Raw genomic sequence first — 13,618 nt, forward strand, 5'->3', positions numbered from 1 at the left:
TGTACCAACTTTCATACGATAAAAGCGCCAGAGGACGCCGGATTAAAAGCCGACACTGGAATTTTGAAACCACAAAATATAAAATAAAACGTTAATAATATGCCAATTGTGTCTAATTGATTTCTATAAATTATAACAAATTCCAAAACATTTCCGTTATCAAAAAAAAATGTTACCCATTGGGCAATGAAAATTAAAACCCGCTTGAATAATAAAGTGTTTCAACATTTTGCTTCTTTTTTATTTGCAATAAATTGTGCCAACTTTGTAGTAAAATCTTTTTACGATTTTTTAAAAGTAAGAAAACAAGCAAAACCACCTAACATACCGATTTAGAATTATTTATGTAATTACATACTTTAATTGTATTAAATGTTTTGATTTATTGTTTATACAATAGGTAAATATACAAAATAATGTTGTATGTACAAAAAAGAAAATAAACAAACATTTTCAAAATTTACATAGTAAAAAATTAAATTGTTTACAAAATTATGTACTGTTTACTTACTAATGCTAATTTTAACTCCTATGAGTTTGTCATTCACTTCCGCAGATTTTCTAAGAAATGATAATTAACAAACTTTTCTGGAAATTTCAGCTCTGATGTCACTCCACGTAATCCTAATATGTATGCGAAGAAGGTTTTGTCTATGGTTAGGAATTTATGAGTATAAAACAGGAAAGAAATTTAATTTTTTTATCCAGTTCAAAAGTATTTGCTTCGAAATTAATGCTATATGTATTTCCTATGAAATCTTGCAATTTTGAAATACAGCTCCAAAATTTTTCTTGATAGGTAGGTAATCATATTTTTGTGTTTTTTTTTTGTAAATTCCTCAAATGAATATTGTTATGCAGCTTTTGTCACTGTGACATAACAGTAGTAACAATATTAAATCAATTATTGGAGTGGTAAAGATTGCTTATCAGTTATTAACTGTTCAAAACAAGGTAATGCGACAAAAGTGATTTTTGGCCTATATCAACTTTTAATTAAGAAAAACTTTTATCATTTCTTTCAAAACTAATATATATGTATTGATGCCCTAGTATATTTACATATTAAGATAATTGAAAAATAAAAAAAGATATACCAACAATACCCTCTTTATTACATCCTACAGACATATTGCTAATGAAATACATTACTTCACATAAACCACATTTCAACACTTCTACAAAAATAAACAAAATCAATAAATTAACAATTTCAAAAAACGATATAAATATATAAATAATTCGATGTATCAAAACCAAAACCTGGTTTAAGTACAATGTAAAGCTTTAGGAATGTTTAGACAGGCAAGGCATGACGGTTGCGTATTAAACTACGTAACACAGTGTAAACTATCATAAGCTTTGACTTTATCAGGAATTGCAGCCGCTTCTAGAGGAACACGCACCATCAACTCCTTTAACGTCGACACGTAACTTATTTTCCGATAAAACTTTGAACTAGAATTTCAAAAATTAATACAAATCCTAGTATAAAATTGTTAAATCCTCACCTAATAAACGGTTTTGCCATAAACAGCATCGTCTTAATCCAAAGCGTCGGATGCACTAAATACAAATGACTCAAATTTTTCCGCAACTTGCGCCCCACCATCTGGTAGCACTTTTTCAACCAACTGAATGCCGGCAACTTCGTTGCGCCCCCGTGTAAATACACCAAAACATAATCATCGGTTACTAATCGCTCCAAAGTCCAAAGTATATACCTTAAAATTTCGAAAAATTAAAATTCGACAAAATCGACTCTACCAAAGTTTACAAAAAGAGATTATCCATGACGTAAACATAGTCGACTCTGGATCGATCAGGGAGGTAACAAGCGGAAAAAATGACGATCGCAGTGTGTCCCCCGGCCCGGAGGTACCCTCCATGGGAGAGCACCCTCTTGTACGGCTCGATCACCCGCATGTCGATCGTTCTTTGTTCACCTCCGGGTAACACCATCCTCTGCCAATGGCGGGCGTGTCTCCTCTCGTCGGCGGCGCTCAGAGGCTCGATGGGTTCGGAGGAATTGTCGTTTTCTTGTTCTTCAGCCCCGATTTCCAACTGGCCGGTGAAGACGTGCTCCGATTTTAGACTCTCGGAAATACTGTCCAGGGACGAAACGTCGCTCTCTTCGCTAGCTTCCGTTTCCATTACTTTGACTCGGCGTAGTTTGTTGCTGCGCTTTTTATGAGCCAAAAAATTCAAGTTACCTAAAAATTCTTACACATTTTAGTTTCGAATTTGTATTCGATTAAAATAAAATAAAAAAGATTGTGCACATCATTAATGTTACTCTAGTAGTAGCACAAAAGTTTAAAAATGGAGGGAAATTCAATATTTTATCAAGTAATGATGTAATAATAAATCAAACAGCGAAATAGGACTACTGTGTACACATAAAGATCAGATAAGATTAGAACCAACTCACCTTCCTTTTCATTCATAGTGAGACAAACGTTTTGCAAATTAGAACTAAGATGTGCTTCATAAACAGACTTATCATTTTCAGTATCACTTAATTCAGTATTATTAACTTCTAAAGGCAAATCATACATTAGTGATTTTTTTAAAGCTGAAGGACTTTCAGGAAAATCTGAAACCGAAACAATAATCATAAACAATCTTCCTTCACGTGGATACCCACCTGGCAATTCATTGTACTCTTTCAAAGGGGGTAAATTGAAATGCAACTGCTTCTCAAAACTGTTCTCCAGCTCGTCCTCCCCCGTTTCTTGCTTGATACTGTGCTTTTCATAATTCGCGTGTTTGCTTTTCGGTTTTTCAGGAATTAAATCAGGAAAATCTGGCGAAATGGGTGAGGTGCATGTATACATCAAAGGATGTGAATTTGTAGCGTTTTGGGTTGAAGAGACGTTCTTGGTCGAATGTGTGTTTTCCAATTTGGCATTATCCAAATCGAGTTTCTCTTGTTCGCTTTCGAATCTCAAAACTTGACTAGAATTGCTTATTTCGTGACTGGACGTGTCAGATGTTTCTGAAATGTCCATTTTGTCAGGACTTGCCTCACCGCTACGACAGAAACGTTAGCTGATTTTTGGAAACAGCATTCGGTGTACCTCATTTGAGATTCCAGATTGTTCGAATACAGTCTTTCAATTACATTAATGCCTGTTTGTTCTACTTTTTGACTTGCACAAGGTCTAAGCCATTTTTAAAATCGCATGTCAATAAATGGATGTCAAACAACAAGATAGCCAACCACCACTTTTTGAATAACAGCGGGAAACTTTTTTTATAAACTAGAAAAAATGAGATTCTAAAAATTAACTTCTGTCTCGAAGAAGCAATCTGATAAACAATATTTTTTTTAATAAGTTATAATTCAAAATCTTTTGTAAAAATGACACATTTTCGGCGGGTTAAATTAAATTAGAGGATTTTATTAGTAATAATTTAATTAACACAAACGTTGTTATTATACAAAAATACAAGTATGTATTAAAAATGTGATAGGTCCAAGGGTGAAAAACAGATTTCTGCAGTAGTTTGAAAATTACATGCTTTATTATAAAATGCAGAAAGGCACCTATTGTAAATCAAAACACTCCATAATCACGATCCGAAACCTGTTATACATTCTGCGTAGAATAATATGTCAAAAATCGAGTAACCAGAAAAAGCAAAACTATTTACACGGAAATCACTCTTTTTTATACAAAGCAATAAATAAGTCGTAAATATACTACAAAAAAAATCCAGCAATCGAGTGAACATGATTTCCATTTTTTTACAAATCGTACATACAAGAATTTTTATTTGAAATATGTGTCAGTCTTGTTTTTTAGTATCATCTTCAACTTCTTCAATTTTACTTTTTTCACTGGTTGGTGTAACTGGATCCACTTCCATCGCTGCCGATTCGGTGTTCGAATTTTTAATTTCCAAATCTGAAAGTTTTTCCGAGTCGGACACGTTATTTACAGTGGGATCATTCGGCGGTTCGGTTATAATTGGCCCCGCAGTGTCCGAATCCGAATCACTCGCCGAATCTGATATGTCAGATCTCTTCTGTTTAATCGACAGTCTGTTGTCTAATTTTGGAGCAATAGGGCGTTTTTTGCGGGCCGGATTAAACGTCAAACAATAACAGCAACGAAACGACAAATAATCAAATTCTTCTTTGAGAGCCATACCTTAAAAACACAAATTTTTCAAACCCTACAGTGACTGGAGACTACAAATTTCCATTTTTTGCTTTATTAGTAAGCAAAATATTAGTCTCGTAAGTTATGACTTACCATTATGACTAGAACAATTTTTACAAATCAATGCAAATCTGTTGGAAGGACCATCTCCGACAAGATAGTCCACCATTCTATCCAGAACTGTACGTTCCCTAGGCAGGATAGCCCTTGGCAATGGCAAAGGGGTGCTAGGGATAGGAGGACGACCTACGCTTGATATAATGCTTTGTGACTGAGAAGAAGGTAGTGAGAGCAACGAAGGAGTACTTGAAGGCAGCAAGGATTGCCTCGAGATGGGGGTCGCCATAGGGCCGAAAGTGCGATTGGGGGCTGCTGAGAACTGACCTCGATACCGCAAACCTGTCGACATTTTTGCAAATTAACATTTGATAGACTTGGGTAAAAATTCGGTGAAACTGACCCACTTGCTTAAAATAGATTAGAAAAGCAAAAAATTGATGCAATTAATCTGAATAATTAATTATTTAATTTGTTTAGCAGTTTCTTACTTTTAAACAATAATATCAAAATTGCCCAAAAAATTACAGTTTGAATTTCATGACAATAATTAGTCTTGAGAACAGAAAAGTATCGAAAAACGTTGACTCTTCGACTTTTGTTTCTATCGTAAAATACAAATTTTAACTTTTTCAGTTTATTCGAGAAATGTGGCACAAAGAACTTGAACAGCTCTGTATATTTAATAAAAAAAATAAAAGAAAAATGAGAAGATATTTGGAGCAAAAAAGTATCGTCTTCGACTTTTGTTTCTATACTAAAATACAAATTTTAACTTTTTCAGTTTATTCGAGAAATATGGCACAACAAACCACTCTGTGTTTAATAATAAAAAATAAATGAAAAATGAGCAGATATTTGGAACATGATTATATTTCATTTCTTGTTTAATTTTAAGAATAATAAAACAAAAATGGTATATGTAGTTCATTTTAAAATTAAATTTTATCGTTTTCCAATCTCTAACATTTTCTTTTTCTTTCAAATTCTAACCAATTTTAATTTTCTGGTCGTTACTTTTGTTGGTACTTCTCTTTTACACATAGAGAAATATTGAAATTCATTTAGGTAAATGCTATTTTGCAAGAATATGAAAAGTTAACTTGTCCTGGTGAAATAATAAAGTAGTAAACATTGATGACTCATGGAGAGAACATACAAATACAAATTGTTTATATTACTCAGAACTTCACAATTTTATAATAATCTTCAACTGACAGAAATTGTGATTATGTTTTATAGAAAAATCTTTAAAAAAGTAGAGATTAAAACATGGTTAGTTTTAAATAATAAATAGTTTAGTGGTATGATGGTAGAGAAACATCAATTATGCTGCGTGACCGACATACAATATTTTTCGCCCTCTGGTGACATATTTGCACATAAAATAGAGTCTTTCTCGTCATAGACAAATCGTTTTATTTTTAGTGGTCGCAAATAGAAAGTTAATTAAAAATTCTTGAAACATTTCATAAATAATTTACGTTTGGTTGAGTTTTAATCTTCACCTGTATGACTTTGACTTGTTGGCGTGAAGGTCGCCAAAGGTCCACTTTTCACAGGCGTGCTTTGGTTCTCGAAAGCTGGATTTTTCTTAACTTGCTCTGGCGCAAATTTTTCTAAAATAGTTTTGGCAACTTTGTATGTTTCCTTGTCCATAACTTCCTCCAGAATTTTCTTTTTCTCGTTTTTCAAAGTACATAATTTCTTTTGGTTTTTTCTAATCTTCCTGTTGTAATACCATGACAAAGTCCGTTTTATTAGAATCAGTCTGAAATTTTATTTATAAAACCACTTGTTGTGTCTAAAAATACCCCAAACTCACAACATTGGTAGTATAATTAGTGGTATTATGTAAACAATTCTTTCGTAGGCCGACGCTGGGAAGAAATAAAAGTAGAATATTAAAGCTGTGACACAATACACACAAATTGAGATAAAAATGAAACGTCCAACCATTTTCTTTTGGGTTTGTTCAGTGCTTCTGCGAAACTCCTCTATGGATTGGATTTCCTTCTCGAGTTTTTCGAGCACCTCATAGGTAGTTTTCTTTTTCTAAAAAAGCAGTTTTTAGGGCACTTTGCCCAGTTTTAACCTCCATCAACTCACTCTAAATTTTGTAATAATAATACCCATTTTTGTAACTCCTGATAAATAAATAAATAAGAATGAAATACTACAATTTGTATCAATTATAACATTGATAGCAGCTGGAGTCAGTTTTCGGTGTCGACTTAACCTAAAAATTGGTTTTATTGTCATTAAAATTTGATAAAGTCATGCAGGAAGTGTCGTGTCGTGTTTATTACAACTATTACTCACCCGAACTGATTATTGTACAAATTAATTACAACATTTTTAAAGCTAGTTGGAAAAAACTAGAATTTTTACTGACTATCGGGAAGTTGCTCGCTGTCATATTCACAGATTTGTACTGATTTTGAAACGTGTCCAGGACCGGACTATGATGAGTGAGATGAAAGCAGTTTGGTTATGGATGCGTTACACTAGTTAGACAAAGACGCATGCATTTTGAATCTTTAATTTAGAGAATAGCGAATGAAAGGAGTGAAAGTGAAAGATTTTTATTTTTTTAAAAATTGCAAAAATTTATCCAAATGGATGATTTTAAAACCTTTTGAAACAAAGTTTGTTTCTTTGAATCGGAACAATACATTTGGCATATAAAAATTAACAGGAATTTGAACCAGCAGTTCCAATTTTATCTTATCTTGATTTGATTCATACAAAGCATAGAATAATAGAGACATACAGGAATAGATTGTTGCATTAATAAACTATCGATATGTTTTTCAATTACTTTATAAAAGTAAAAAAATTAATAAAAACTACAACATTTAACAAATGTTGATTATCGGCATGCACTTTTTTTAATGAATATTCTTGCGTAATAGTTGTTTTTAACGTTGACGAGCAACTGACAAAATTATTCATCGCTTATAAATAATAAATACACAAAACAATATACAAAAATACAATTACAATAAATACACAAAAAACAATACTGTTTCTCGTTATATTTTCACTTTTCTACGCAAACAGTTTTAATTGAAAACTACGGACAAATATTTTGTTTTAAATAATTGCTTAAATTAAATTTTATTTTTTTTAGTTTTACAATTAAATTTATTTGTTGTAAAAAGTTTTAAACACTAAAAATCTTTATTTATAATATAGGCAACTAATAATACAATCTGTTTAAAAAAACTGTTTTCTTTATTGTACAGTGTTTCATGGGCAAATAACAACGAGGTAATTTTCTACTTCAAAGGAAAATAGTTTTCTATAAAACTAAAAAAAACGATCTTAGATAAGATGAGGCTAAAATAAATAAAACACTCATTCATTTTTCCAGTCAGTTTATTTAAAAAATTAATTTCCTTTCAAAAATTGATAAACCGAAGCAAAATCTTTATTCCCATATCCATTACAACTCAACGCCCTGTATATTTGATGTGCAGCAGCAGTCAATGGTACTGGGGCATTACACGAAAGAGCTACACCTTCGGCCAATCCCAAATCCTTAGCCACCAAATTAACAGCAAAACCCCCTTTGTAATCATTGCTTGGCGGAATTTTCTCAATAAGACCAGGTACAGGGTTGTAAGTCTGCGACGACCAACTTCTTCCCGTTGAAACGTTAATAATAGAAGCCAATGTTTTGGGATCCAATCCCATCTTAATGCCCAAATTCATTCCTTCGCAAGTACCAATCATGGTAATAGCTAAAATAAGATTGTTGCATAACTTGGCGATTTGGCCTGCTCCTGAGTTGCCACAATGGAGCACATTGGCCCCCATTTTCATTAAAATTGGCTCCACGGTGCTGAGCACTTGTTTATCGCCCCCTACCATAAAGGTGAGAGTTCCGGCTTCGGCCCCCGTGACTCCTCCGGAGACGGGAGCGTCGAGGAACTTGAAACCGGCAGAATAAGTCGCTTTGGAGACTTCTTGGGCAACCTGAGGCTGGATTGTTGAACAGTCAATTAGAAGAGATCCTTTAGTTGCGTGTTTGAGGATGCCTTTATCGCCTAAAACGGTGTCTTTGACGATATCGCCGTTAGGTAGCATGGTTATGATGACAGACGCGTCTTTCACGGCTTCTTCTTGGGTGTTGCAAACTTGGGCACCAGGAACTGATTTGGCGTTGGATGGGGTGAGGTCAAACACGCGGACGGTTTCGCCTTTTTTGACCAGATTGTTGGCCATTCGGGACCCCATGTTGCCTATGCCAATGAAGGCCAAAGTGCTGGCATTTCTTTCTGTACAATTCGAAAATAATATTAATAAACACAGGTGTTGAGAAATCGTATAGATCATAACTAATTGATAATAAATTAATTATTATTTTTCATTTTTTGCTACGGTTTATATTTTTTAAATAAACAAAACCTTAGTAAAAAAGTAGGCAAAACTTAGCAAAACAAGCAGAAATAAGTCTAATTCTGCAATTTTCGTTATCATACATAAAAAGAAAGAAAAGAAAGAATGTTCGGAAAGTGATGAACTTTAAGTAGTAAAATAAAAAGTAAAATAAGATTAAAACAAACTTGACGAAAAATTCTTTTTATTCAAGTATGTATAATTTCTTTTTTAATTTTAACAAACTGTAACTTCTAATAAAAAACTTAGTATAAAATGCAACACAAAATACATTATTCTTACATGTATGGATATGTGGAATGTAAAAGTCATCAGCTCACGTGAATCAGCCTGTATATAAAGTTTCAAACATTTAGGAATACTGCATAAAAATAAAATGATATAAATCTAAAATATATATCTTCGGACTCTATTTTTGCATGTTGCAACATCATTTTTAAGGTTTCATTAATTATGCTTATACGAGATCTTAAAAGTAATTTTGAAGGATACACAGGTTTCCTCTAATTTAACTGATATTAAATATCCATTGATCCATTGTCGTGAAGTAATTAAAAAAAAATGTGTTTAAAAATCTCAAGTAAAACACAGCGTGCGAGTGAATTAAATTTAGATTAAATTAAATATCCTTAATTCAGAGTAAATAAATAATTGTGGGCTAAATAATGTGCAAGTGTTTTATAAATTGTAAAAAATTATTAAAAAATGACGTAATAGTTATTTGTATTACAATGAAGGAAAGGGTATCATTTCTTTTGATTTCCCAGTTCTGTCATTAAATGCAGCATGTTTTTTTCATTTCTATGAGAGAGGTACCTCTCTGTCATTGGCTACTCTGCTTTCTGAAGGGTGGATAAGCTTACTTTTTGTTAGGGTCGTAAGAAAAATTATTAAATAACACATTATTTTATAAATGTAAGTCAAAAATACATAAATTTGTTTTTTTTTAATTAATAGATTTTATTTTAACTATTATTTGTAAATTGTGATAGAAGAAATTCCTAAGGCGTCAATGATACAGATAGTGGTTCAGATCATAATTAAAAGCAAATATAAATTAAGAAAACGTTGGTTATGAAAGGTTTATCAACTTTTAAAGTTAACACATACAATGTTTCAAAAATTATTGAAAAAAATCTAAGTACCCTAGTTTCACTACTACCAATCTTCCACCGTTTATTATTAAAAAATGATTAGCTTTTTTGATAAGGTTTTGTACATTATAATTATTGCAATTTTGCCTCTCTATAAGGTTGTATGTCTTTAGTTATTTCTGATACTTTCTACGTTGCAAGAATAGTTAAATACAGAGCGAGACGAAAATTGATTTTACTGTTGGAATTTGGCTTGTTCATTCATTTATGTAAATCCCTTATCCTAGTAAGTGAAATTCACTTATCATTTTTGGTTAAATAGAGATATCTTCTTCTATATTATTCAACTAAATTAATAGAAAATCGTCATAACAGTTAGCAAATCGTTAGTGGTAATTTCGTAATTAAATTTTACAAAATTGCTTGTTAATGACCTTTATTTAGCAAGATATTTAAATGCCCTGGTAATAACTGGTTGCTTACTGACCTCTACTATTTTGTTTTTTATAACATGATAAGTTTAAATAAATAATGAAGGTATTTACTTCATCTATTGTACGTTAAGATAAAAGCCAACACTGAGATAAGTTTAATTCTGTAGTATTAACGGATGAAGCCGTTATACATAATGCTCAAAAATAAAAAAAGCAACATATGCATTATCGTTTTTGACCTTATTTTACATGTTAGAAATAAATGTATACCTACATACATTTATTACTTAATTTATTGTTTCATGAGTCCAAATTAAATTTGATTTGATTAATTAAAGTTATCAATGACGTCAGTAATTTTGTATTCCAATTTATGCAATAGTAAAAAGACCTTCAAGTAGGTAGGTATGTATAGGATACACACAACTGACCGGTTTGAATACTTGTTGCTGGTCACAAACCCCGGTTTAGCTGCACTAATTTTGTAACTACAAAATAATGCCTTCTTCATATCGCCCTCTTCAAAATCTATTATGTGATAACGCTGACATAATAATTTAATCTGTTATTGATGGGTTTAATTATAAAAACATTTTAATCGATAATATGAGGCTTTGTGGCCTAATAAAAACAACCATTGCAATAATAATTATTATTACACTTTATTAATTTATTTTCACTCACATTTTTTAAAACGTGAAACTGAGTATTATGTAATTTCTATCCAAAATGAAAAAAGTGTATTTTTTACAAAGAAAACAGATAATTGGATTTTTAATTAACTTATAAACGAGAATACGTAGTTATATACAATTTCATGCAATAAGTAGGTACTCACTTTGGTTTTCATGTTTGTTAATTTTATAAACTAATCTAACAACTCCACGGACAAACATGTTTACAACTAAACGAATTAACGAAGACTGATCAAAACACCAAAAGTACTTGTGTAAATGTAAAATAATCATTCGATGATCTTTTATGTATTGTTCTGTATGATTGGTTGTCTATCCACAAGGTAAAATACAAGAATTTATTGGTGGTCTACATCAACATTTATTAAAAGAAATAAAAATAAGCCTGTAAAATAAATAAATAAATGTTTTGTAGTTTAAATTAATAAACTTAATAATATAAAAATTTCAAACACAATTTTATGTATAAAAATATGTAAATTAATTTAAACCTAAAAAATAGCATATTATTAAGTAAGTGTCATCTCACTCAACTTTGAAAAACTCGAATTTCTGCTTGATTGATAAAAAAATTTGTTGTGCTTGATTTACCGGAAGTTATCATTCTTTTCTGTTTTAACTTCTGTAAAATTACTTTTTTTTTTCTCTCATGTTCTACAAGATTTATAATAAAGACCCTAACCGATTTTCAAACATCACCCGAAATACATTCTCACAGACAACTTCGCTTTTAAAATGATTGAAAACTTTATAGATTATTAAATTTAGGTAAATCAAAGTAATTGCTGTAATCTCATTCTTATTCATGATACCGCCAAGTGTCAATTCCATTTTTTTTTAATTCAAAATGTACTCAAATGACGAAAAAACTGACATGATCCTGACATTTAAAGAATGCCATAAAAATGCTGTGGTACAGATTCACCGTAGGACGCCAATTTATTCAGGTCTACCACAAATAATAATGAGTCTGAAAAAATGTTTGAAGCAATTACATTTTAAAGATAACGCAGATATTAAAATATCTGTTTTTAATTAATTAAACATAGTGATCGTATTTTTATTTTTGACTAAGTTTATACTCGGAGCCTGTCTATTCGAATATCCAAATGTGCAAGTTTGCGAAGCGTTTTTTTAAATATTCTCTATAAATGATAAATAAATCTATAAATCATGTCGGTTTTTTCGTCATTGCTAAATATTTTAGTAGTTTATACCAAATAATTTCAATATCCACGTTACCTTTGAAATGTAATAAAAATTTCAAACAGTTTATAAATTAATTTAAGAATGTATTTTGGGTAAGGGTCGTTATAATACCTCAAATGTTTTTTTATAGAGAAATTACTTTTTTCATTTTTACATTAAGACAATGATTTGACAACACTGTTACTAAAGTTAGCAACCAGCAACATTGACAAAAATTGAAGAAATGAAACCTTTTGGTGCCGATTTTTAACTATTTACTGACGACTTTATGAGTTTTATTTTAAAATATATGTTTATTTTATTTAATAAGCTGTGGAGTTTTCTCATATTTGCTTGATTTCTTAAACATTTTAAGAACTACACGATAATTCAACAATTTTATCTGATAAACACACGCGACATGTTTTTATAATTGCGTATGAACTAAAAACAAAAATAAAATTTAAAATTCTTTAAACTTAAAAACAATTTAAGATGACCATAACAAACTTGTGTTAAAGTAAATCTTTCAATCTTTCTGAAAAATAAAGATACTTTTGATTAATTAATTTTTTTTTACTGAAACTATGTATACAATACAGGGTGATTCACCTTAAATAACCCACTTGACCCCTCTTGGCAGACAACCCATAATACACAAAGCAATTATTCCTTGATTCATATTAGAATTTTGAAAGTTTCATGAATCAAAGTTTGCTGTTCGAAAAATATCGGAAGTGTCACTGTCATACGCACCTGCAACAATACATTTCAATCAATGTCAATTTTTCGAATAAACGCAATTTTATTTTATAGAAAAGAAAAAGATAAATCAAAAATTAATTATTTCATAGTCGATGCTCTATCTGGTCACCCGCACTGTGCTCACAAGTCACGATTCTATTCACAAAACACAAAATCAAACATCACTAAACACAACATTATTAATACAGTCTGGATTATTTTCTAATTGTTCCCAAACAAAATAACAAAAATTTAATCTACGAGAGAAGTCAGCATCTCGTAGTTCTTGCACTAACTGCATGCGATAGGGATGAAATTTATTAGTTTTTAAAATCCTAGAAACAGAAGATTGGCTTATTCCCACTTCTCTTGCAATTGCTCATTGCCCAATATACCGATTTTGTTCAACAGTCTCCAACACCAGAGTTTTCTTCTCTAAACTAGTCGCAGTTCGTATACTTCTACGCTTACTTGCAGGCCAATTGTGACACAAACACATTTCCACTCGTTTAAAAATTTTATGCGTGCTCGTTCTGGATATTGCCGAGCGTTTGAAACGGCGGCTACATTTTTACCAGATGCGAGATAAGTTAATATCATATCATTTTTTTCATTATTTGTAAATGAATATCTCGGCATTTTTGAAATTTTGAGACGTCGTCTGCGTTGACGTTTCATTTGACGCTTTGAAATATTTACTTGTCAAATGGACGACACATTCTTTGATTCTCAATATTTTGAAAATTTAATTTTGAATCAAGGAATAAGTGCATAATGTATTATGGGTTGTCTGCCAAGAGGGGTCAGGTGGGTCATTTAAGCTGAATCACCCT

General features: G+C 31.2%; 3 protein-coding genes across 4 annotated transcripts; all 3 read right to left on the minus strand.

The window, feature by feature from the left end:
• Window positions 1–1,094: 1,094 nt before the first annotated feature.
• LOC123011047 (protein prune homolog 2) lies at window positions 1,095–3,198 on the minus strand. Its single transcript, XM_044408311.1, has 6 exons — window positions 3,081–3,198; window positions 2,648–3,033; window positions 2,432–2,596; window positions 1,778–2,213; window positions 1,512–1,724; window positions 1,095–1,458 (listed from the first exon to the last, which is right to left on the minus strand). Exons 1-6 carry the CDS (start codon window positions 3,083–3,085, stop codon window positions 1,332–1,334), a joined length of 1,332 nt encoding a protein of 443 aa, XP_044264246.1. The 5' UTR covers window positions 3,086–3,198; the 3' UTR covers window positions 1,095–1,331.
• A 308-nt stretch (window positions 3,199–3,506) lies between these two features.
• LOC123010884 (endoplasmic reticulum junction formation protein lunapark-B) lies at window positions 3,507–6,684 on the minus strand. The gene is made up of 6 exons (XM_044408053.1): window positions 6,549–6,684; window positions 6,336–6,465; window positions 6,052–6,281; window positions 5,735–5,997; window positions 4,263–4,568; window positions 3,507–4,157 (listed from the first exon to the last, which is right to left on the minus strand). Exons 2-6 carry the CDS (start codon window positions 6,360–6,362, stop codon window positions 3,793–3,795), a joined length of 1,191 nt encoding a protein of 396 aa, XP_044263988.1. The 5' UTR covers window positions 6,363–6,465; window positions 6,549–6,684; the 3' UTR covers window positions 3,507–3,792.
• Window positions 6,685–7,589: 905 nt separating this feature from the next.
• On the minus strand, window positions 7,590–13,308 carry LOC123010740 (3-hydroxyisobutyrate dehydrogenase, mitochondrial). 2 transcript variants are annotated; one of them, XM_044407834.1, is made up of 2 exons: window positions 12,798–13,308; window positions 7,590–8,509 (listed from the first exon to the last, which is right to left on the minus strand). In XM_044407834.1, exon 2 carries the CDS (start codon window positions 8,466–8,468, stop codon window positions 7,620–7,622), a length of 849 nt encoding a protein of 282 aa, XP_044263769.1. In that variant the 5' UTR covers window positions 8,469–8,509; window positions 12,798–13,308; the 3' UTR covers window positions 7,590–7,619. The 2 variants fall into 2 exon arrangements, with proteins under 2 accessions (XP_044263769.1, XP_044263768.1); XM_044407833.1 differs by lacking the exon at window positions 12,798–13,308 and adding an exon at window positions 10,997–11,155.
• Between the last annotated feature and the right edge of the window lie 310 nt (window positions 13,309–13,618).

The sequence above is a fragment of the Tribolium madens genome, unplaced genomic scaffold (genome assembly GCF_015345945.1).
Source record: "Tribolium madens isolate multiple individuals breed KSU strain unplaced genomic scaffold, Tmad_KSU_1.1 Scaffold_91;HRSCAF=231;Tcas5.2_LG7, whole genome shotgun sequence".
Taxonomy (NCBI): domain Eukaryota; kingdom Metazoa; phylum Arthropoda; class Insecta; order Coleoptera; family Tenebrionidae; genus Tribolium; species Tribolium madens.

Bases quoted from the DNA above. Each gene is read 5' to 3' on its own strand.
- LOC123011047 (XM_044408311.1), bottom strand. The intron at 2,597-2,647 runs GTGGGTATCCAC...TTTCGGTTTCAG, and splicing joins AGAGTACAATGAATTGCCAG to ATTTTCCTGAAAGTCCTTCA. The intron at 1,459-1,511 runs GTGAGGATTTAA...TTGAAATTCTAG, and splicing joins ATGGCAAAACCGTTTATTAG to TTCAAAGTTTTATCGGAAAA.
- LOC123010740 (XM_044407833.1), bottom strand. From the start codon at position 11,126: ATGATTATTTTACATTTACACAAGTACTTTTGGTGTTTTGATCAGTCT. The intron at 8,510-10,996 runs GTGAGTACCTAC...CGAATTGTACAG, and splicing joins TAACAAACATGAAAACCAAA to AAAGAAATGCCAGCACTTTG.
- LOC123010884 (XM_044408053.1), bottom strand. From the start codon at position 6,362: ATGGGTATTATTATTACAAAATTTAGA. The intron at 5,998-6,051 runs GTGAGTTTGGGG...ATAAAATTTCAG, and splicing joins CTAATTATACTACCAATGTT to ACTGATTCTAATAAAACGGA. The intron at 4,569-5,734 runs GTGAAGATTAAA...AAATGTCGACAG, and splicing joins AACAAGTCAAAGTCATACAG to GTTTGCGGTATCGAGGTCAG.